The sequence below is a fragment of the Myxocyprinus asiaticus genome, chromosome 25 (assembly GCF_019703515.2).
Source record: "Myxocyprinus asiaticus isolate MX2 ecotype Aquarium Trade chromosome 25, UBuf_Myxa_2, whole genome shotgun sequence".
Classification (NCBI taxonomy): Eukaryota; Metazoa; Chordata; class Actinopteri; order Cypriniformes; family Catostomidae; genus Myxocyprinus; species Myxocyprinus asiaticus.
In genome coordinates, this window is record NC_059368.1 from 15,261,596 (window position 1) to 15,287,104 (window position 25,509).

Genomic DNA, 25,509 nt, shown 5'->3' on the forward strand with positions numbered 1-25,509 from the left:
CTTTTGTATTATTAGGGTTAATATAGTATCAGCCTTTCTCAAGTTTAGTCAGTCCTCATCTGAATGGTTTTATGGATCTTCTGTGAGTAAAAGCATACTTATGGCAACTTTTTGGCCACATCCACACTAATTCTTTTAAGTTTGAAGCTTAAGCTCAGTTTCCTGACGTCATTGTTTTCCCAAGTATACTGTTATTGGAAGTGTTTTCGAAAGTCTCCGTTTTCAGTAGAGGAAAATTATGTTCTAGTGTGGATGAGAGGAGTAAACTTGGTGAAATTAATGTGTTTTCAAACGAAAAACCTATTAGAGTTGTGTTCACAAGGTTCCAGGTTGATGCAACAAACACTTTTGAGGATCAAATTATCACTGGGTGTGCCAAAATTTGCCATGTTAGTACCATATCTTTTCAAGATATTCAGAGTTTTGTTTGAGGCACATAGTAGCAAGTAAAGCAGATATGTATAAGCAAAATTGCATATTTTATTACTTAGTTATGTTAGTGAAATAGTCTGTTTAGAAGTTTTTAGTGCTGTACTTTGACTCCTTTTCACTATTTCCTTTTTTCCACTATTATTTTTTTTTTTTTTTGTATTTATTTATTTCTTTATTTATTTTGCGTGTGCAATCACTCATGGAGTGTGCCGCAACATTATTTAAATCGTCTTCTATTATGGTATAATCTGTCTCAGATAACCCCGCCCCTAAACGGCACATAATGACAAAACCAACTGTGATTCATCACACTACGTGTCATTTAGGCCCCATTTACACCTTGTATTAACATGCGTTTCATATCCGGATATATTTGGATATATTCTTCAGCTGGATTACATTAACACCTTGCAGTTAAATGCATCTCCTCTGTGACCGGGTAGAGATCCGATAATAGTTTCAAGCACAAATTGGAAAACGCTACTTACATATTACATCAGAGGCTGTGGTAACTAATAAAAATTATCAGTCTTTTAGCAAATTTGAAAAACATTGATGGGTAATAAATATGCTTTCCATCATTTTGACAGTTAGGGTTTTTCCTGTCAACTCTTCAACTGTAATCGTGCATATTTAAGATGATATTATTACTTGTGAACTGAAAACTATCATAAACGATGCACACTCACTGTACAACGCCTCAAATCGGCAGCTCACTGGCTGAAAACTTGCCGCAAGAAAGCAGTTTGACAAACAAAAGCATTTTAATGAAGAAAACATGGGTTAAAAAAAAAAAAAGAATGTTTTGAGGTGTTGTAACCGTAGCATAACATCACGAACATCGACTTATTAAAAATGTTGGTAACACTTTATAATAATATTTCATTTGGTAACATTAGTTAACATGAACTAACAATGAACAATACTTATTAAGCATTTATAAATATTAATGTTGATTTCAACATATACTAATTTGATTTTTAAAATCAAAAGTTGTATTTGTTAACATTAGTTAATGCACCATGAACTAACAATGAACAATAACATTTTTATTATCTAACATTAACAAAGATTAATAAATGCTTTAAGAAATGTATTGTTAATTGTTAGTTCACGGTACCTAATACATTAACTAATGTTAACGAATGGAACATTATTGAAAGTGTTACCAACATTTTTGCAAATCTTAGGTGTAACGACCGCGACACGACTACCAACATGGGGTGTGTATTAATTGTCAATAATTTGATGGTCCATCGTCAGTTATTCAGTACTAATCTTAAATAGGAAAAAAATATTTTGGATTTCTCAAGCCTATACATAATTAGTTAAATATTTTGCTGGGAGGGCAATTATGGTTTGCTCCAAGCACGTCAACTTCCCCGTCAACAACTGCCTGATGGTGAACATTACTGCCTACAAGCACATAAAAATTAGACAAATACACAAAATACCAGCAAATTTTAACAACACTTAAAGTAAAACGTACCTCTGAATTTTGGAGGGTCTTTAGTGACTTGAATTCCAGCTTCTTTTAACTTGAGGAGGAGATCCTCCATCGACAGTAAGAGCATCATTATGTCCTGCGAGCGTCGGTCCTTGCTCATTCCAAACTTCCCATGATTCAATCCCATTGGACGAATTTGAATAAATCCCTACACTGTAAAATTACCTGTTGCAGCACCTCATTTGTTCTTGTTTAGAAAAGTTTGTTTAGTATATACAAATTTATCCTTTTCACTGAAGATACACTGAATTGTAATGGGGTTTTTGTTAAAGAAAAAATCCAGACGATTAAACAGCTCTTGTTAATTTTATATTGTCTAAACTTTTTCTGAAACTGTTTGTGATTTAATTTAATAAATTCCATTCCTCTGTTTATGGAAATGGTAACGACATGGACCCTTTGTTGGTCGGAAATATATTTGTACTTTAAATCTATCCTTAAAGGGGTACATAATTACTACCTTAAGGTGTAACAATGACCCAGTGAGGGTACAACCACGTAAGTAGTACGTTATGTGATAACAAACGGACCCTGACCGTACCCTTTTTTCTGAGTGTTTTAAAAAAATTGGCAGCCACCAAAGCTAAATTTCATCTGAAACGTGCAGGTGAAGCGTAGTTTCACATGAGTGTTGCGCATGCCACATGGTGATAAAACAACAGGAGAGAGATGTGAGAGTGGGGATTTGAGGAGAGAGATGAGATTTTCCAAGTGTATTCCAATGGAATAATTGATGGGACATTGTTCATTGTTCGGGTGACAAGATTTGCAAGACAGAATAAACAAAAAGGCAAGAAACCGCAACACAGCACTTTAACAACAGATAACTGAAGCATAACCTCATTGCATAATTAAATACTTTTGTAGTTGTATATGGGTAACGAAAAGACATTTGCATTACAGCTTCTTTGAATGTGGTCAAAATCTGTCCATGACCACCTCCAAATGTGGTTTCAGTAATGTGATTACAATCCGATCACAATGCATCTTGGATGCATTTACACCTGTCATTTAATGTGATCAAGTGCTTTCTGATTCGATTTGATTACCGAAAATGCATGTTAATGCAAGGTGTGATAGGGGCCTTAGATTCCTTTCTAAGTGTGTGGTTCTTGGCCAGTTTAAGCTGCAACAGAGCCCAGATGTTTTGCCGTTATAGTCAAAGGTCTGGCTATGGGAGACTAGGGTTAAAAGGGTCACCTCTGTTTCAGCCAGTGTGCCTGCTTCAGCGTCTACCTCTGTTTGTATTCTGTTCCTCTACCTCTGTTTCAGTTTCTGTCTTTTTGTTTTCTTCACATACTCACCCTCTGTTCTTGGGTTTGTAATTGCAGTGGGGGACAGGATTAATGGCTGCTGTGTTTAGTGAAGTATTGATTCTGTTAAAAGCAGTTATTCTGTGTTAATAAGCAGACTGCAGTCAGAGGTTGTTTTTTCCTTCTCTTTATCTCTCCCCTGCTGCTTTTCCTTCCTGAACATTCTTTCCTACCTGTTTTGTCTGTCATTGTCTCCCTCTTTTCTGTCCTTTTAACTGTCTTTGTTCTTCCCTGTTATTTTTTACCCTGTCTTGCCTTCTGTTCTTTTTCTCTCTATCTCTCTCTCTTTTTCCATTTCTCTGTCTCTCTGGCCCGAGGACATTATACCTCCAGCCAGTATAGGTGTTTCCATTAAACATGAGTTGAGGTCCACAGAGGTTGCATTCTCTAGACAATGGATAGGTTTTGGGCACGGTCCAAATGGCCACATGCAGCCTGCAGCTCCCTCATTTAATGGTAATGTTGGATTAACTGTGAATATGATTAGCTCTAACACAATAATCACATGCAAGCACCATGTTTACAACACAAATGTTGTGCCACTGGAACATGTGCACGTTGTTAGGTTGCATCTCACTGTATGTTGTGTTTCTTGCCCTGTTTGAAAGTCAGCCAGCTTTCTTTGGCTTTATCACTGTTTCAGATTCCAACTCTTTCTATCGCTCTTTCTCTCACACACACATACACCCTGGCATATACAGTAGACCTGCAAGATAAATGGACTTGGCAGTCACTGATGGTTCACATAGTAATTTATTGATAACCAAACTCTATAAAACATTTCCATGCATCAAAATTGCTATGGGATATTTCTGTGGTGCGTAAAGCTGTTTATCTTTACTGAAAAGCCATTCAATTAGAATGAGGTGGAGGGCTGGTCCACGTGCCTGCTTATGATGTCACTGTGGAGATAAATTATGGAAATCAGGGCAGCTCTAAAATAAAACATGACACCCATAGAATCCCAACCTGACATCAGATTTACAGTGGGTCAGTATATCCTTGCCATAGGCTGTAATTCACTGCTTAAAAATTGTATTTTCAGTTTGTCATAGGATGGAGTCAAACCACAGTGAATTAAGTTTAATGGACTTTAAGTAGTTTGATGAATTTATTTTTGATTAAACAAAATCTATTTTCCCGCACAATTGGGCAGTCGCAGTATATTAGCTCGACCTTAATGTACTTTGTCTCGTTTTGGAGGACATTTGGGAAAAATGGCAGTGCATTGCCTTGATTGATCTTCCACAAGAAATTTACAATGGATGAGTGATCTGTGTTGTATTTCCATCTATCTCTCATTTCTCTCTTTCTCGTTACTCTCTTCAGCCTCTCCACCAAAGACATTGAGAGCAGGACTGAGGCCCTGGGCTTGTTTGAGACTCTGAAGACAGATCCCGAAGCCTTCCACACACACATGACTAAATATGTGTACCCCAGTGTAGCTGGAACCGATCAGCTTCGACTCCTGTTCTACTTCACCCTTCTAGAAAACTGTGGCTGTGGCAACTACTTCCCTCCCTCTGCAATGAAGCCTGACACGCACCTCAAACTGCTCAAGAAGCTCAAAGCCGTTGCCATCGGTAAGTGGCAGCCAGGTGTTACTCCGCTGTTTGTTTCATCCTCAGACAGTATGCCCACAGGTCGCCCACAGTCCATTCACTGACAGTCTGATGCATATTTCACAAACAAATGGCAAGAGCTGGCTGAAATTGCCAGTTCCAATCTTTTTTTTCTGGTGCTACACTACTTTATAAAGGCATACAAGTTGTTGTTTTTTTATCAGTTTGCCTGGAAACAAAGTTGCATTAACAAGGTTCCGAGTTGATACAGTGACCGCTTTTGAGGGAGGAATCACTGGATTTGACAAAACTTGCAGTCCCTAAAAAGTTATGCCACTTTTATGTGTGGTACTTAATCACAAAAACCTGCATTATATTCACTAACCACCACAATCTTGTTTAAGCAGGCGCTGTCAGCACTGAAATAGCACTGCATCTATATATCGCAGTATATAAATTAAGTAATTGACATTCCTTTCTGTGCATTGTAATTCATTTTTCTTTGTGCTATTTTCAATGGTACAATTTATATGGCAGTAAGCTGAATTTATATGGCTTTTTTTTTTTTTTTTCAAAGGAGATGTTTTTTTTTATTGATAATGACAGTAGAAACGGCCATACAGTATATCCAGATCCACTTTCCACAGTTTTCTGTCCAAGTCAGATTTTGCCACTGTTGACTGTAATTTGGAGAACCGTTGGCAACATCAGGGCGTAAAGTCATTGAAGAACGGGAGATTTGATTAATACATAGCTGACCTGGTAACACAAATGAAGCAGTAAAAAAGATAATGATTGCGAGCATATCAATCAACACCATAACTAAAAATTTCATATGTAATCAGACGCATCTCTCCCCAGCTGAGACAACAGGGAATGGGTCGCTGAGCAATGCGTGTGCAAATGAAAGCAGTTGAGGAATGTTAAGTAGTCCACACAATTCATGTATGTTCTTTTCCGATAAATAGAGAGAGATTATTGTAAAGCACGCAGTGGAGATGAAGAGAGGTTTGAATGAGTTTATTAGCTGCATACCTCTCTCTCTATAACTCTTTATTATTGAAGCACTGCATACTCATGTGATCATTACAAACTCAATGTATTTAACAGGACCTGTGTAGCACTTATTGTGTTCCATGTTTTCACTAATCTCATTTTTATTTTAATATTTTACAAGCATATACCATATACACAGTATATTTTTATGCAGATCAGTTGGAGTGGTTCTCATCTGGTCTTCGATTTTACATTGGATATTAAGTACCAAAATGAAAATGTAAGTCATTTAAATGTATTTGCATGACACGCTATCAGTCAATTTTGACTTTCGCCTACATTGTCTAGCGTCTAGCAAGTGGCAGAAGAATTTGCACCAAATTGAGTTTGAGTGGATGCACAGTCTTTGATGTCAACAACAAAAGATATGGGAAAAGTTGTATCCTTAATTTTAAAAGTTCATAAGCCTATTATTTTTTTTCATCATAACTATGCACAATTATGTGGTTATTTGCAGTTTATTATTTGTATTTAGCTTTGTTTATTCCCTGCTGTCCGCGACCCTAGTAAACCTGTGATCCATATTTGGTTTGCGACCCACCAGTTGAAAACCAGTGTTTTATAATATGCATCACTAAATCTCGTAGTCTCGTACCTATTAGTCATTGCAATAAACTCAAATATTGTGGCTCAGAGTTGCCCTGAGCCATTTGTTATCAAATTATCGTAAGAGTATAAACTGCAACAGCCTGACTTTTGCCCCACTGTAGCTCTGAAGGTAAAAAAAAGTCCTGCCATTGAAAACAAATGAGAAAAGCCAGTACACAGTGAAATCTTTTTTCTCAAATGTTCAACTTGGTAATCTCGGACTGGTGTATTGCTGATGTTAGGGTGTGTGAGAGGTCAGGAGGGACTGTGTCGGATAGTTTTCACACTGTCCGGCTGCTACATCCCCTTTTAAACACTCACACTTAGCAGACACCAAAAACACACTCTTTCGCATGCATGTTCCCACACACAATCCTGTAGAGACTGTTCTTAGCATCTGCCACAACCCAAGGGACGGACATAACACCATCTTGTCCATGTCTCTTTGTGTTGGAGTATGTGTGTCCATGTGTTGAATGCCCTGCTGGCCCCTGTCGAGAGACAGACCCATTCTCAGAGGCAGGTGTTTAAATATTTAATGCCTGGTTGAGGTCGTGTGCATCAGTGTAATGCATCTGTCCAACTTGATATATCCTGGAGGCATGCCAAGTCTACACCTATTCACACTGATTGACAGAAATAAAAACAAGCAAAAAAATGCTTGAAACCACAATAAACATCTTATTTCAGATCATTACAGAGGGAGTCCGGGGAAATGCCCTTTTTTCCGGATGAAGTAGGCTATTTCTGGAATCTATTCGTACTACTCACCTGCATACCTATGTACTGTTTTACTGGCTGAAAGTGCATCCTTCATCAAATACAGTACATAATCTGACAGCTAGATACCTAACCATGGCAATGTATTTAAGTTGGTACAGTCTGATAACAAAAAACAACAACATTTGTTTAAATTTGCAAGGCATAAAAATGCATGTATATATTCAATGAGCGTATGATTTTGCGACAACGTTCCATTTAACTGGCCAAAAACTTCAGGGATAATTACACTTGGTCACTTCACTTCATTTTACCTGATTGGATTGCTACCCATTTTAATAAGCACATTCCAATTACACTTGGCCAAATTAATGTGCCTCCGCCGAACAGATATAAATCCAGTTTTCAATTCCCGTGCTATATGAAAATAAAACAGAGTTCACTTCCACGATTATGCTAATGCAAGGTAGAGAATTTAAAAGATGTTATTTATATTTAATTCCAAGTGACCTCACCCCCCCCCCCCCCCCCCATTCGTGTATCTGTGTGTGTGTGCTGTGTATTTTTCCCCTTGGTGCTTGTCGTAGGTAAGCTATGTCCATGCGTGTCAGCTGTACTTGTCAGTTTCTTCAGCGATCTGCATCAAATAAATGAAGATAAAAGTTCTGTCTCTTCTATAACATGCATCCGTTCCTTACTTTTTTATTGTTTATTGCATTATGCGAGCCATGTGCAAATACTTGACAACAGCTGTTACAATTCACAATTTACCTACGCTAATGTAGCGCTGTTTGGGTTGAGTAAAGTTTATGTATGTGGCTTGAACAGCCAATGTGGTAACACTTTGCCAAGTTTTGTCCTGAATGTTTTTAGAACCACCTCTATATACCCCCTTCCTCATACTGGCCCCCTGCTATCCTTATTGTTGGGCCCTGTTCATTATGTTGCATTGTGTTTGATATTTGAATCATAATGTTTTGGTCCTCTGAATTTGCTATTGTGTATGATGTGATTGCTTAGGTCTGGACTATAAGAAGCTGATAGATGAGGAGTCCGATCCTCTGAAAGCTCTGGAGCCAGTACTAACCAGCCAGAATGTGCTGTCAATCTCCAAACTGGCCCCTCGAATCCCCCAGAAGGGAGGTGAACCACTCACCTCTAGTGCTGTCCACACCACCTGGCTGCATAAACTCTTTTGGGAAGGTGATCAGCATGTGCTGAAGAAAGCCCCTCAGAGTGATCAAGACTTCCTGCATGCCTATGACACCTGTGCCAAATACTTTGACCGACTGCTGCCCTTAGATGTTGTTAACTTCCTGGATGCAATCACTTTTTCCCCTGAAGCAGCCGATAAGGTGAATCTAGTACAGAAAGGGTAATGGTCAGTGTTGCTTTTCAAGAGTGGGGAAGCACAGATGTCACTTAACATTTATGCATTTGGAAAATCCTTTGATCCAAAGTCACTTACAGTGCATTCAAGCTAAACGTTTAATTCTGTATGTGTGTACCCTGGGATTCGAACCCATGACTTTGCAGTTTGCATGTGCCGTGCTGTGCCAGTTGAGCTACAGGAACCCTATATGTCATAGAAAAGGCGTTCACCAGAATCGGCCCACAAAGCCTCACATTTCACAACATAACATTACCTCATGAGCCCGAGCCAGGCCTGCTTGAGCTAAGATTAAAATCTTGCTTATAAGCAGTGAGAATGGGATATTTTTCCAATGTTTCCTGAGTGTCTCTGTATTATAATCCCCACTTGTAACGACATCATATCATCTGCTTTCATCCCATTTCTCATCTAGATTCATTTCAGCGTGAACACATTATACTCCACATCCCTGGATACATCTTACACATCCACGGTTTACCTCAAACACTCCCCCACCCACGCGCACACACACACACATACATTTACTGTATTTACTCACTCTTTGCACATAATCTATAGCAGAGGCATGGCACATGTCATTGGTTTCCTCTCCCTGTGGTATTCTTGAGTACCAGATCAATGCAGCTTTTACTTAAATGGTGAGAGTGGGTGTTTGTTTATGGGATTGAGTATTTGAAACTTGCACTTTATATTAACATAACAATCATTACAATTACATCTTTTGAATGCTCCAGTTGGCCAACGAACATTAGCGATTGGCCTTTTGATTACAGAAGCTCATTTAGGGTGTTTTCCATGTTTCCATTTAGCACAAACTGCCTGTTGCGTTACTGGTAGAACATTGCATTTGCAACACTAAAGTCATTAGTTCAAAAACCTTGAATGCACTGTTAGTAACTTCGGATAAAAGCGTCTGCCAAATTCATATATGTAAATGTAAAAACTGTAAATGTAACACACACAGCACTCATGCTAAATGTATTTCATGTGTAGTAAAATTGTATATAAAGACCCTTTCTTGAATAGGATTTAAAACTATTGAATCAAAGTTAGTTGAATCATTAGTTTGTTTGTAAGTGTTTTAATGTGTTTGCTTCTCTTTTGTGTTTGTGTTTGTGTTTGTGTTTAGCTATCTGTAGAGACCAGACTGGAGATCACCAAGCGTGCACAGAAGGCTCTGAAAAGCATTAGTGGGAAGAGTAAGAAAAAGAGCAATGATGACAGAGGTGAAAACTCCGCCTCCAACTTTGATTCTGCCCTCACTCATATGCAGCAGTCACTCGCTCATCTAGAGACTCTGAGCAGTGCCTTCTTCTTGTCACTCAAGACAAGCAAAGAGGTAATCATCAATAACAAATACACTTTAAGAAAGGTTACCCACATATTTACATTTTATAAATGTATACATTTAGAATTATGATCATGGGTGATCCAATTACAGATGGTCAGCCAAGACAGAACACGGTTTACACCTATAACTTGCATATAAAATGCATCACATACACTTCTGACTACTTCCAATTTTTTTTTAACCTGTTCAGGCTAGGGATGTGCGCTACAACTAATTTGACTGTCGTTTGTAAACGACTAGTCGACTAGTCTAAAGAGAAACCAAAAATTATTTTTTTTTATGTGACCCATTTTAAATACTTAATCTATTCCAAATCCGATGCTAAATTCTACTGAAAAGGGGCCTTTATCTGCGACGTGCTCACCTTGAATTATGATCATTGTACATTAAATATAGAACATGACACGCATTCACAGAATCAACATTAGCGAATATTTAACAGACATATTTATTGAAAACAATTGAATGAATAGTGCAGGAGCAATGGAACAACCCTAAAAGCCTGTTCTAAACGGAAATCACCAAGTAAAAGTTACTTAACATATTAAAATAGTCAGGACATTGTTGAAAATAATTAACAGGTAGACTAAGCCAAATCTATGAGAGAGAAAAAAATGCGCTGAAAAGTCACGCGTATTTCATGCCGTGCAGTCGTGCAATAGCCATTGATCTAATATGACAGCTGTTCGGTAAAGAACGTTAACCAATAAGAGTTACGATGTAAAAAAAAAAAAATAGCTATAGGATAGAAAAAAATAGGCCTGTGATGTTGCCTGCAATAAACCTAATGTATTCTAAACATGACGTGCACACAGAATAAAAGATAGTTTAACCTGTTAAGCAGTCGGCACCTCGTTGAAAATAGCCTTCTTAATCAGCAGATTAAAAAAATAACGTACATAACGTATGCATGTACAGATTTAAAGAAGACTCAAATGTGAAAACATCCATAGGGACTTTCAAACATTTGGAAAGCCGATTCCCGCACCACCGAAGTGATTTCCTAAATACTTTCCTGCGCGCGCCACGAGTGAGAAAGGGAAGAAGCATGCACAGCCTGAGGTGAAATGAAATTTTGTATCTGCTCCAGATATCCTCTTTATTAAATAATATTTGTATTATTAATTCTATTTAAAATATGTAACATTAATATGACAGTGATTTAAGTGCAGCCTCTGTAAAAATATAAAGCCAAATGTAAATATATAAAAATTATTATCAGTTTAATGGGGGGAAATATTAACAGACTAGTAATTCCAGTGTTGACTAGCAGCATCAGAACCGTTTAGTCAACTAGTCGACTAGTCTCGCACATCCCTAGTTCATACCTGTATAAACACACACACAATGTAGTTTCCCAGATGGTGTGAGCTTTGTCCATTTGTGATTGGATCACCTGAGACGAATCTTAAAACCAGGTGTTAACAGGGCCTTAGATGTTAATATGTAACTATACCACTCCCTCCTCAGAGCTCACTCTTTCTCTTTTACTCTTGCCTACTTTTTTGCTCGCTCATTTTCATTTTCTTGCTACTTTCCTCCCTCCCTGGTTCTCACTTTCCTGACCTGTGTGACAGTTGGTCTGATTGATTGGCAGGATTGTAGCTGGTGTCTTGTCTGCAGGATAATAGCAGGCAGCATGTCAGCCTGTGGTTTCTTAAACACACACACATTGAGCCATTTGTATATGGAAATATATGGATTCATTTCTACAGAACACACTTATGGGGACCAATACTGCCATATCTCATTACCAGCACACCTTCACAGTGTCACACAAAAACACACTCCCGTCGGGAATCTTAGAAACTGTAACTGAAACCGTGTGTGAGTGAGTGTGTACAAATTTTATTTTATCATACGTTTTTCATCATTTTGGTAACATTTTTGCTTTTTTTTAAATGTAGTCCATGTATTACATCAATAAATACGGTGTATTGAATGTGCGTATATTATATTGCATATATACAGTATATTGTAACATGTTTGTTGTTTACATGCCTAATTTGTACTATTTACAAGTATTTACTTAGATATGTAGAACAAGTGCTAAAATGGTACTGTCTCTTTAAGACTAGTGATTGAAATGTTTGTATTTTAATGCTAATTTATTGTTACTGTTTAGTTTTCAATCTTTTGCAAACACACTTTTTTTTTTTCACTGCTAGTTTTATTGTTCATAAATAGTTAAATAGTTGTTCAAAATAGTAATTTCTAGTGGAGCACCGATACTACTCGGTAATACTCGTATCGGGCCGATACTGGGGGGTAAATACGTGTACATGGTATCAGTGTCATCATTTCATATTTCCAAGTACAAGTACAATAATATAATGATGTGAATGCACATTTGTGCATTGTGCATCTAAGACCAGTATGAAAACACGAGAATCGTGTTAAATGTATTTTATCCATCTTTACCTGATACAAGTGGGTTCTCTCATGTGCAAGCGCCTTCTCTCTCTCTCTCTCTCTCTCTCTCTCTCTCTCTCTCTCTCTCTCCCTCCCTCCCGTGTGTGTGGCACGAGAGCTCGCATTCCCAAGCACTTGCCAGTCATCCAGGATTTTTTAACAGATAATTCCAAATGTCATTTTGTCATATAAAAGACAGCAGAAAGAAAGAAATTGTTTTAAACTGATGCGTGAGTTTTCATTCCATTCGCCTTCTCTCTCTCTCCGCACATTTGTGTTTGAGGGAGAGAAAAAAAGAGCGCTATGATCAGACTCGCCCCAGAAACACAGCAACACCAAAAATAATTTGTTATGTGTAAACACGAAGCTGGAAAAAGTGATGGAAAAAGTTACTGTCTGCCACAGTATAAAGCAATTGAACAGACGTCGAACTCAGTCAGGCTCAACGCAACAAAACCAGAACAATCAATCAATACTAAAGCTGCACTGTCCTCTCTGTGAATGTACAGAATAATATAGATAAAATAACAACAAGCATGAATAACGTGTACATGTTAGCTGGGATACTTTTGAAGGTAAGCTACACCCTATTAAAACGGTCCTGAATTGTCATTTTTAATTACTGAAAACGCTAATATTGGCAGTATCAAGATAGCAAATGCATATAGAATGGCATTCATTTACAAACACAAAACTACTCGTATTGGTACTTGGTATCGGCCGATACCCAAATCTAGGTACTTGGTACTTGTATCGGCCTTCAAAAATTGGTATCGGTGCACCTCTAGTATTTTCATTTGTATCTTTGGAAAATGACTAATTTTAGTGTAATATTTATTTTGTGTACGCCAATATTCTAATGCAGTGGTTCCCAAACTGGGTGCTACCAGGACTGGTTAGGGGTGCTGCGAAATTTCTGCCCAGTTTAATATTTTAAAAGCCTCCAGGTAAAAGTACCGCCAGTGTCGAGTACTGGCTCAATTCCGAACCTGCGTGCTGTTTGTGTACAGCCGGAATCTTTTTAACCGCGCACATGCATGTGTGTGCATGCTCTAAAGAGCGCTCGTTTTTCGCGGTGAATGCAGCTGTGCGCATGAAAATTTAAATGCACTTCTTGACATGACATGAATGTAAACTCAGACATTAATGTATTTCGAGAGTGTTAACAAACGAGACAAAAATCTGTGCCGTCTTGACGCAATATTAATGTAAGTCATTAATGTATTACGTGATGTAGACAGGATAAAATCTTATTTCAAAATATCCTATCTGTGCGATGTGTAAATGCACCCTGATAGACGTGCTGCAGCTGTTATAAGCCTATCGTTAATATTAATCAAACAACAATACTGACAAAAAAAAAGAGAAAAGCACTCACCGTCCTTGATTGGATAACTTCAGAAGCTTGAAGCCCAATACATTTCAATAACAGGTCTGCATTTCAGTCAAACTCTGACTGTATTGAATCTTTATTAATGAATATCTAATAATCACACAATAAATTTAAGTTGTTCTGTTTTTCATTGAATTACTTCTTTAATGTTTTTATATCACATTTTTTTAATTATGAATTGCTGCTGTTCCTAAAAAGCAAAGCACTGTTGACTCTGTTCTCTATTTTATAACTCTATTTTATTACTAGCTCTTGAATAACCTAAAAAACTTGAAGCAATGTTTAGGAGAAACAATTGATGCCTATGTTATTTTAATTTAATTTGTTAATATTTATATCAATATTTTATATATATATATATATATATATATATATATATATGTTTTTATTATTTTTAAGTTTTCAATCGGATATTTGTTTATTTATATATTATTTCAGTAGTTGGAGTGACGTGGGGAAAAAAACACTATAAAGGAGTGCTGCAGTTTAAAAAAAAATTGGGAACCACTGTTCTAATGTCAGGCTTAGGAGATTTTTTTTAACAATAATGTTTATGTTGATTGAAAATACAAACATTTTTGTTTTTATGTATTTAAGTACAAAATGATACTTTTAGTTCAGTTTTCAATCTTTTGCATACACCTGTTTTGATTTTACTTAATGAAAATACTTTTTTTGCTGCTAGTTTTCATCTTCGTAATAATTTTTTGTTAACGATAATAACCTTGTTTCTGACTTGTCTGCTGGTGTATTGTACTATATTTCTCTACAGACATTTAGGGCTTCAAAACAACAGTTTTGAGCACATATTGCTCATTGATTATGGCCATAAGATGGGAAAGAAAGAGCGAATAATGTGTTTTCAGCCTGAGTTATTTCTTTTTTTTTTATTCTACCCTCGATGTTCTAGGAGCGCTTGCAGAAGTACAGTCAAATTTATGACCTGTCTAGGTCCGAGCAATCTAAGGTACACCATCTGGCCATCACAATGGCCATGGACGGACAGCTTCTTGAACAAATCGAGCAGCTGCTCGCTGTCGCCGTGGGAACGAGCAACCTATCGCCAAAGAGCGTAGTACAGGATGCAGTAGAGCGAATCATAACTGCTCTCAGGTACGATGAGCAACAGTTCAGCCTGTTTCTGTTTGCCAGTGTCTTTTTCTTAACATCACCCGCATTTTGTTCTGTTTTATACTTTAGCTCATTTCCTGTAATGCTTTCTCTTTCCCTTTCTCCCTTTGTCTCTCTCTCTCTGTCCGTCTTTATGACCTATCCCTATATTAACCTATGTCAGGCTGGATGTGTTTGTGCTTGATTGAGTTAAACACAGCTTTGGACTCTGCCACGGCCTCTGCTCTCTCCTTTACATCTCACTTTCTCTTTTTTTTTCTTACCTTTCAGCTGCTTTTAGTAGGTCACTACGTTCCCCGCTGGCTGTCTCCTAAAACACTGTGTTCTTAATAATACTAGCAATTCAGAACTGCAGAAATGTTCCAGTGTAAATTTTTGAATTTTTTTTTTTTCCCCCTTACTTAAAGGAAAAGTTCACCCAAAAATGAAAGTTCTGTCATTATTTAGTCACCATTATGTCGTTTTTTTTTTTTTTTTTGGTTTGTTTTTTCATGTTGGAACAAAAATGATTTCCTAAAGAATTTTTACACAGCTATTTTCCATCCAAGTTCATAGTGACTATGCCTGTAAAGGTCCAAAAAGGACAAAGAAGCACTTTAAAAGTAGAGATGCACAGATCCGGTACCTGGATATCAATATCAGCTCTAAAACTGACATGTTAGAAATGGTTGTTGCCATCAAGCTAAACAAATTACATAAAAGAACCATAAAAGCAACATTAAAGTAGTCCATATGACTTGTGGATTTTCTTCAAAGTCTTTTGAAGACAGAGTTTTTTTGTGAATCGCAAAAGGCTTTGTTAAATAATAAATGCTCTGTAGCATCACACACTCATAGCATGCTCGGGGCTCAAGATGCACTGCTGTTTTCAGCTCTCAGTGTCACGGTTCTGTCACTTAGTCAGTCTGGGTTTTGGTCTGACAGGACCGTGGCATTATCGTCCCATGTCTAGCTGCCTGGAAGAGGAGGAGGAGAAGGGCTCCTGTTCCCCAGTCGCTGCCAGCGCTCCCAGCCACGGTGACAGTTCCCCAGTCGCTGCCAGTGCTTCCGGCCACGGAGGCCGTTCCCTAGTTGCTGCCAGCACTCCCAGCCTCAGAGGCCGTACCTCAGTCACTGCCTGTACTCCCGGCCACAGAGGCTGTTTCCCTGTCACTGCCAGTGCCCCCGGCCATGGAGGCCATTCCCCTGTATCTCCCTGTGCTCACAGGTGCTCACGAACAAGGAGGTTGTTCCTCTGACACTGCCAGTGCTCACGACCAAGGAGACCATTCCCCAGTCTCTGCTGGTGTTCACAGCCACGAAGGCCATTCCCCTGTCACGGCCAGTGTGCGAGCCTTCCACGTCTCTGCCCCCTGAGCTGCTCCCTACTGAACCCTGTCCAGCGGTTGCCATCCAGTTCACTGCCCCCGTCCACTGAGGCCTCCTCCCAGGCCGCCAGACCCTACCTCTACCCTGAGGCCTCCTCCCAGGCCGCCAGACCCTACCTCTACCCTGAGGCCTCCTCCCAGGCCACCAGACCCTGCCTCTGCCCTGAGGCCTCCTCCCAGGCTGCCAGACCCCACCTTTTCCCTGAGGCCTCCTCCCAGGCCGCCAGACTCCGTCTCCGCCCTGAGGCCTCCTCCCAGGCCGCCAGACCCAGTCTCCACCCTGAGGCCTCCTCCCAGGCCGCCAGACCCAGTCTCCACCCTGAGGCCTCCTCCCAGGCCGCCAGACCCAGTCTCCACCCTGAGGCCTCCTCCCAGGCCGCCAGACCCAGTCTCCACCCTGAGGCCTCCTCCCAGGCCGCCAGACCCAGTCTCCACCCTGAGGCCTCCTCCCAGGCCGCCAGACCCAGTCTCCACCCTGAGGCCTCCTCCCAGGCCGCCAGACCCAGTCTCCACCCTGAGGCCTCCTCCCAGGCCGCCAGACCCAGTCTCCATCCTGAGGCCTCCTCCCAGGCCGCCAGACCCAGTCTCCACCCTGAGGCCTCCTCCCAGGCTGCCAGACCCTGCCTCTGCCCTGAGGCCTTCCCCCAGGCTGCCGGACCCTGCCCCTTTCCTTAAGTTCCCTCTTTGGTTTCCCTCCCTTCCCTCCCTTTCTGTCGTGTTTTCTGTTTTATGTTAGTGCTTGTCTTGTGTATTGTTTGATGTTCCCATTTTGGGATGCTGGGAGGCTTTCCTTTTGGGGGGGGGGTACTGTCATTGTCCTGTCAGTCTGGGTTTTGGTCTGACAGGACCATGGCATTATCGTCCCATGTCTGTCTTGTGCTTCGTTGTTTGTCTTTGTGTGAGCACGCGGTTTCGGTTGTAATCCCTGCCATGCGCTCTTCGGCCTGTCTTTCGTGTCTGGAGTATTGTGTCTGGGTCCTGACTTCCTGTCTGGTTCGGTTTCAGTCTGTGTCGGGATCCAGACACTCATGCTCCATGTCTGTCTGTCACTGACGTGGGTGCATTGCACTTATGTCTTCTTGGCAGCATGTACTCGCGTCAATAGTTTATGTTTGTTTCTAGCGAACACGGGTGCGCGTCGTGCTCACGTTGTGCTGCGCACCCGGGTCGCGAGCTGTCTTCATGTTGTGGTGAGGTTCGGTCACTTCGGTCTGAGATTTCGGGTTTGTGTGTGGCCGAACTCTCGCACAGGTATCCTGTCTTGTTTTTGTCGCCTGTTGCGTGCATCACGTGGTGTTTGCCTCACAATGTACGTTCAGGTTTCGTTTAGTGTGAGAATGCATGGCATCACTTTGTTTGCCATTGCTATGCATTCTCTTGTCGTCTTTGTCAGTTTGCATGGCCTTATATTGCCTTATTGTCTTGGCAATGTGCGCTCATGACATTCGGATATTTTTTTCTTGTGAGAGCACGTGGCTTTGTTTTGTTTCTGTATCGCTGCATGTCTCTCTGTCTTGCATCATACCCTGCCTCCTTGTTTCCCCATTATTAGTTTATTAGTCATGCCTGCTTGTTAACCTGTTGATTTCTCTCCCTATTTTAGTCTCCTCGTGCTATCCAGTGCCAGTTCATCTTGTTTCCAGTCTTGTGTGTTCAGTCAGTCTTGTGTGTATTCTAGTCGGTCCTGTTGGTTGGTCTTGTTCCAGTCGGTCCTGTGTGTTTGCCCAGTTTTCCAGTCCAGCCCATTTCTGTTACCCTCTGCCCCAGCCTGGACACCTTTTTCCCCTATGGGGTTGTTTATGTTTGTTTTTCCTCTTGTGGGAGTTTTGGTTGAGTTTTTTCCATTTATTTTTGTATTTAATAAATTCCTGCTTTTTGAACTCTGCGATTGGGTCCTGTCTCTGCATCCATGACACTCAGAGCGGCTTACAATATGTAAGCGCTCCACACGAACTCCATCTCAGATGTTAATGCTGGATAGTTCAGTTCGCTAATAACATGCATCGAGAATAGTACCAGTGTCACCAGATTTTGAATGAGAAGCATATTAAACTACTGTGAACTAGCCTACAAACAAACACTCCAGTCTTCCTGGAGTGTTCTGCCAAAATATTTGTATTACTAATGTATTATATGTATAATACAATTCTTACAATTATTATTATTGTTATTATTATTGTTGTTGTTGTTGTTATTTGACCAATTACAATAATATTTAAGTTGACAGGGTTTAAAAAAAAAATAGAAAATGTGTCATTAAAAGTGATCAAAAAAAGAGATCTGAATCCATTTAATTCCAGATACAAGTTTAAAAATAATAAAACTTGTAAAGAGAACTGGCTTTTTTCTTCTGAAGACTTTCACTGGAATTGTATTGTTAATTTTGCTGCTGCATTATCCAGTAAACTGCATTAAACAGTAAACTAGAAAGTTTTTCTTACTAGGCTATGCATGTTTTTATCTAAGTGTTTTTTGTTTTGTTTTTTTCTGTTTCATAATGAAACAATGTGTATGCCAGACAAGAGACATTTTGACAAGAGACAAGTAAACACTGTGTGTTCTTTACACATAAAATAGTTCACCCAAAAACTTCCACTCAGTGAGATATAGATATTATAATCTGATTAGGAATAAAACTACACTAGTATTGGATCAGGATCGATATCAGCCATTACCGAGAGTTTTGGTATCAGAATCGGATCAGGAGAGAAAAATGGTATCATGCATCCCTAATTAAAAGCACCATAAAAGTCATTTATATGACTTGTGCGCTGTATTCCATGTCTTCTGAAGTCATATGATAGCTCTATGTGAGGAACAGAATTAAATTTGAGTCATTATTCTGGATGATTGAGTCAGCAAGAACCGTATCAGTCTGAATCATGTACAAATGACTTTTTTGAGCTGTTTCTTTTAAATGAACCTATAGATCTAGATCACAAATCAGAATGAATGATTATTTCATGACTCACTGACTCAGTGATCTGATTGCAGCAGTTCTTGAGTTAACAGCTCACTGGAGGGAAATATTATCAGTTGCTTAAATTCCTGATTCCTCACACAGTTATTGAATGGCTTTAGAAGATTACTTTAAGGTGGTTTTATGTTGTTGTTGTTTTTTCTTTTGCTAATTTTTGCAGCTTGACAGACGTAGTCGCTATGATCATGATTCTATCAAAAACAGCTGCAGGAAGATGCTTCAGAATTCTCCTTTTTTTTGGGGGGGGCGGGTATAAAAACAGGATATAATTTAGAAATGACATGAGTGAATAAATAATGACAGAAGTTTCATTTTTGAGTGAACTATTCCTTTAAGACAGTTTTAGTGTGTCTGTTTTTTGTTTTGTTTTTACAGTAAACGTCTGAAAAGACTGTTATGCTAATTGTTATTTTGACTATGTGATGAATTATACCCCATTCAGCTCATTTTAACTCTGCCTTAAAAGGCAAATACGTCACATTTCCATGGCCACCATAGAGCAGGAACCTTCCACCTTTACCTCCTGATTAGTCATCCTGCTCCATGAGTGAGTGTTGATCAGATGCTTAAACTCAATCTGTAATCAAGCGGGATTATTGAAGGTCTTCTGAATCAGAGGAAATGATGGTCAGAAAAATAGAGATTGATTACACATTTAAAAATGCAAGCATTTATTTGAACCTGTCCTCCCCCTCTCTCCCATTCACCCTGCAAGAGTGATTCATATTCTGGGTAATTGCTTAAAACTAATACATGTCCCTGTCTTCTGCTGCTAATTGCTGATTTGCAGAGGTGGGCAAATTAAACATGAACAATTTAATATCTTGGGCATTGTTAACTGTCAAACGATTGGGGAATGTTAATTTCATAAAACTGTATTCTTAGCTCTTCTCCATTTGTTTCTGGCCTGAGTGTCATACAGAAAGACATTTACATGCATAAGTCATAAGTCAGTTGTTCTACTGACTGCAAAAAAAAAAAAAAGGCTTTTCAGTTGATTATGTCAATTGATTCTTCTCAGAACCTGGAAAAGTGCCATTGCCTCAGCACAAACCTTTAATGTTGGAAGCTATCTAAACATCAACTGGAGAAAACTAACTCAGATTTAAAAAAAAATTTGCAATTGGAAAATTCACAACACATTTTCCCTTTTAGCTAGCTATCTAGTGTCACAGTCACTTCTGCCAGTCTTATAAAAGAACACGATGCTTCCATTTTAAGCACCATTTTAAGCATGGTAAGTGTGCTCTTGTAGAGACCCAGTTTGCCTTCACAGTTCACAAGGCAACTTAAAGCACTCTTTTATCTCTAGCACACTTTTGACTCGCTACTGCCTGCAGCAAGAAGAACTAGACACCACAGAGATGGAAGCAGAGACAATATTAGGATTTGAGCAATATATACGTAAATGATAATTCAGCAGCTTAAATAAACATTGCATGGAGTATAGATAATTTTAACAAACCACAAACCCAAATTTTAAACTCCGCCTGAACTGTTTGTGCTACAGGCATGAATGATAACACAAATTGTATGGTTTGTTGAGGAAAAGGACAAAAATATCCCATAGACTTGCATTGAAGGAAGGACAGGAGCGATATCAAAGGGCCAGAACATCAGAAAGATTAGGAAATATCAAAAAGACTTGGGAATGGGCTCTATTGTGCAAGAAAGTAACCACCTAGAAACCATTCAGAACACCTACACTGAAAAAAACAAACTATAGATTTTACCCCCAAAAATGAGGCAGCAATTTCTTTGAGTAAATATTTATCAATTTTAGCATGCAATATATAGGTTAAGAATATCAGTTAAAGTCTAGCTAATGTAACTTAGATAGTTAGTGCAATTAACCTTGTAAAATAGGCAACATTTACTTTTAAATATTGGGTAAAATTAACCTGAAAAAAGTATTTTTATACCTTTTATACTTTATTTTTCATTATAATTATTGTAGATTTTTTAGACTACACTTAACTAAATCTATTTCAGTTACTCACAAGAAACACAAAAGTCATTGTTAATAATATTTATTGACCAACATGTGTACAACTGGGTTGACTAAACAAAAATCTTTCACAGAGAATTATCTTTGAATGTTTAAATGCACAATACAGTAAAACTTTAATACATAAAAATTACATCTGATCTGGCATCCAGTTCTTTAAAAAAATGTCCATTTAACAGTGCATAAGCCTTGTTGCTGCATTTAGTCAGTACTTCATTGTCCTCAAAATGATAGCAAAAGAAAGACAGAAAGATTTCCATATCACACGGGTGTATAACAGCTAATTCTGTGTTGAATTCAAATGGGCTGCACAACTTGCGCTGTCTTTACCACTGTATATGAGGGCACGAGCTCAATGCAGGTTCGTTAGGGTAGCGCTGCTCAGGTGAGAGACCGGTAGTGGCCCCGTTCTGCTCTCGCGCTGTGGCCAGCAGATGCGCTGCACAGTTTAATCCCGATGGCTAGTCCATACTTGTATCCCAGTCCAACAGTGGCAGAAGAATGATTCCTTCATTGTTGATATGAAACACATACTCGAGCCTCAGTGAATTGCTGGCAACTTTCCGTGATCTTTTGAATTTTTTTGACCGATTCAAAAGAAGAAAACTGATCAAAAGATTTGACTCGAGTGATTAATTTACAAATTGGACATCACTATAATTGTGGCTGCATGTGTTTCACATTTTTTGCTGTTTTCAGTCACAAAAGTAAAAAAAGAATCTGGAGAATTGTATCGGAGTAAACGAATTTCTTTTCTTTTCAAGATGTAGTAAAGTCGAAATATTCCAAAAAATAAATAATAAAAAAATGCTTGCATACAGTAGCAAAGTATTTGTACTTCGTTACTATACAACTCTGCCACCTACAGCACTCTACCACCATGTCGGCAAGTTTTGCATTGTCAAACACCACTCAGACTTTCCTCAGAAAATGTAAAATACTAGTTTGTGTAATGTTTTAGGTCACAGTACCAGTAAAAAATAATTGTGACATTACAAGATTATTGCAATCATACTAAAATCAGAGCATAGTATTTTTGAGGATTGAAAGAGAATTAATTCATGTTGGAATTAAAGTCTTTAAACTTATTACCAGAGTACCAACGGAATGTCAAACTAATCCTGTTGAATTTAACACTGCATGAACATTTTAATGATAGTGTAATAATAAAATGGACTACAGTGCCATTTATAACAAGGGCAAAGCAGAAAAATGTATCCCAACTAGCGCTCTGCTAATTAAGTGCTACAGCACTGGCTGCAACAGAGAAAATAAATCACTTGTGTTTTTTGTACACCATATTCACAGACTGTGATTTGATACAATCGGTGGATATAGCTGAAGTAAATAATAGTATGTATTATACAGAGGATGTTGAAACATGAATGTTTTGGAAGCAGTGCAAGGAAAACTGTCATCACCACTGAAACATTGCTCATGTTGTATTGACTTGCAACATCCCCAAACCAAACATAAAAAGGGAGGCATAACACAACAACAACAGTACTGAAGGAAGCAACAAAAGAGCTTTTGTTGATATCATGGAGAATGGCAAAGAACACAGACAAATTATTTAGCGCCAGACAAAATGTGTTTCCTGCAGCAGTAGAAATATATAAGAGGATGTTTGCATAAAAATTCAAAGCAATTATTAAAGGAATAGTTCACCCAAAAATGACAACTCTGTCATCATTTACTCACCCTCATGTCATTCCAAACACATGACTTTCTTATGTGGAACAAAAAACTAGATGTTTTAATAAATATCTCTGTCCGTCTTCTCAAAATAATGGCAGTGTGCAGCGGACGTCAAGTTTTTCACTAATAAATGGTTTAAATTTCAGTTTGTTTCTCACCAAAACCAATTGCATGCCTTCAGAAGACTTGGAATATGATGCACAAATCGCATGGACTATCTTTATGATACTTTCTGGGCCTTTTTTAAGCTTTAAAGTGTAATTTCTGCACTACTGAAATAAATAGACATTGTTTTCAAAAAGCTTTCTGAATACGCCGGACAGGCCTCTAAAACAGAGGAACTGTTATATTGCCACATAAACAGTGTTTACAGTTTTCAAGAAAATGTACTTACAAATGGCTTAAAGTTGTCTCTGCAAATTAATCTGGGGTATGAGAAAGTATACTACCACCGAGGAAGTTACACACTTTAGCTTTAAAGTAAGGCACAATCCACTGCCATTTTATTGAAAAGACGTCAAGATATTGATTAAAATATCTCCTTTTGTGTTCCGCATTAGAAAGTCATACAGTTTTAGAATGACGTAACTGGTGAGTAAATAAAGACAGAATTTTCATTTTGGATGAACTATTCCTTTAACAGAAACACAGTAATGTGGTGCAACCTCTCGCATGGAAGCATTACATGAACAGACTTTTAATGGAGGGAGACGGGCAAGTCCAGAATAGAAGGGAGGAGCCCTGCAGCTAGAGATTCAGCAGAAGGACATTTAAGATTGCTCAGTGTGAAAATCCTTTCCTTTCGTGCACACACACACACACACACACACTAAGTTTAGAGCTATAAAGCCGCTCAAAAGTCTCAAGACATTGAACCAAAACTCAAGTTATGTCTGTGTATGTGTGTGTGTGTTTGTTTTCAGTGGTGACAAGGACGCTTTGAAAGATTATGCAGACCCCTTGAAGGTATTAGAAGGAATCGTTGCGGCAGTGCACACTAATGTACAGAGCGGGTAAGTGTGTCCTTTGTTGCATTGTACCTTTTTACCATTACTGAAGCCAAATGCCGCCCGTTCAACCTCAGAGAAGAGATGGTATTTAATGTATAAAGTCATACGGCCATATGTGGACATTATGCTATGGGCAATATCATACCGTACCACTGCTTTAATTAAAGGCATAGTTCGCCCAAAAAAGAAAATTCTGTTATTGTTTACTCACACATGTCGTGGGAACACAAAAAGAGCATTTGTTAAGAATCTTTACCAAGTGACCAAGAACCAATAAAGTAGGCCATACAACTTCTGCATACAACAAAACACTATTATTAAGGTGTTTTGTGAGCAATATGGTAAAAGACACCAATGCACAATAAATAATTACATTTATTTATAGAGATAGTCACAAACAATTAATTTGACATGTAATTGTTTATTAGCCTAACTATAAGCTGTTTGCGGTTACCTAGCACCATAATAATCAAAGATCATTCTCAGAACAAATTATTGGTGCATTAACAGATTTCAGTTGGTGTATGATCATGTGTGATTGGCTACTTTACAGCTGTGTTATAGTGTCTCAGCTAATCAGATTTTAGAGCTGGAACCATCTTGGAACCAACCATATTTTATGAAATACAGTATAACATGGCCACATATTTTATTTATTTATTATTATTATTTACAGTATTTAGGTAAGTTCTGTAGTGAGTAATATAAATGAACAACATGTACTTAATATGTAATTACTTTGTGCCTTGGATTTTAAAACACTTGACAAACAAACTGTTATTATTATTGTATTTAACTAAACAGGTATAAGGACAATGTGTATATGGGTAGTTGACATGAAATACTTTTGGGAAGTTGAAATCTGCTGCAGTGTGGCATGCAAAACTCAATTTAAAACTATTTTAAACAGCGGTTTTGCTAATTGTTTTATAACACTGTGTAACAATTTTTTTTTTTTATTTTATTTTTATTTTTGTTTTTTTTTGCTGGGTAGTAAATGTTATTTCCGAATTGTGTATGCCTCAAAAGTATAGAAAATGGCTATTATTCCCCACAAACTTTACTTTTGTGACCAGGACAGTGATATTTTGAAATGTACCTATTTCCAATGAGAAAAGGGGCGAATTTGTGTCTTTTCGTTCACATAAAGACAGAAAAAAACAACATATGAATCCAAATTAACATATATTTATACTAAAGTAATATTCAAAGCCGTGCTGGTCCATAATGATAAGTATTCGTCTCTTCTTCTGGCTCACTCGGTGCACCTCAAAGAGGATTACAACAGCATCAAAACCTTGCTGGACACCTTGAAGTATGATGAGTACGGCTGGGCGGTCATTGGAGACTTCAAAATGGTGGCATTCCTGATGGGTCTCCAGGGCGGTTTTACCAAGTTTCCCAGCTATCTTTGCCTTTGGGACAGCAGGGACACCAAGGTGCACTACCACAGTAGGGACTGGCCACAGCAGACCGAGTTCTCTGTGGGGTGGAACAACGTCAAGTGGGAGCCACTGTTGGACCCCCAGAAGTTGCTGATGCCACCACTGCACATCAAATTGGGTCTTATGAAACAATTTGTCAGAGC

At 38.6% G+C, this 25,509-nt stretch overlaps 1 protein-coding gene across 3 annotated transcripts in view; it reads left to right on the forward strand.

The window, feature by feature from the left end:
* The window catches only part of LOC127415903 (NBAS subunit of NRZ tethering complex), a 243,396-nt gene that overhangs the window by 147,755 nt on the left and 70,132 nt on the right, over positions 1–25,509 (forward strand). For 2 of the 3 annotated variants that reach the window (XR_007893017.1, XM_051654908.1), the window contains exons 43-47: positions 4,582–4,835; positions 8,199–8,533; positions 9,701–9,910; positions 14,638–14,840; positions 23,835–23,924. Coding sequence is in view for 2 of the 3 variants with exons in the window: in XM_051654908.1 (XP_051510868.1) it covers positions 4,582–4,835; positions 8,199–8,533; positions 9,701–9,910; positions 14,638–14,840; positions 23,835–23,924 (1,092 nt within the window). In the remaining variant the exon portion in view is untranslated. Of the gene's footprint in view, positions 1–4,581; positions 4,836–8,198; positions 8,534–9,700; positions 9,911–14,637; positions 14,841–17,828; positions 18,267–23,834; positions 23,925–25,509 lie in introns of those variants that run through there. The other variant, XM_051654909.1, reaches the window with a different exon arrangement.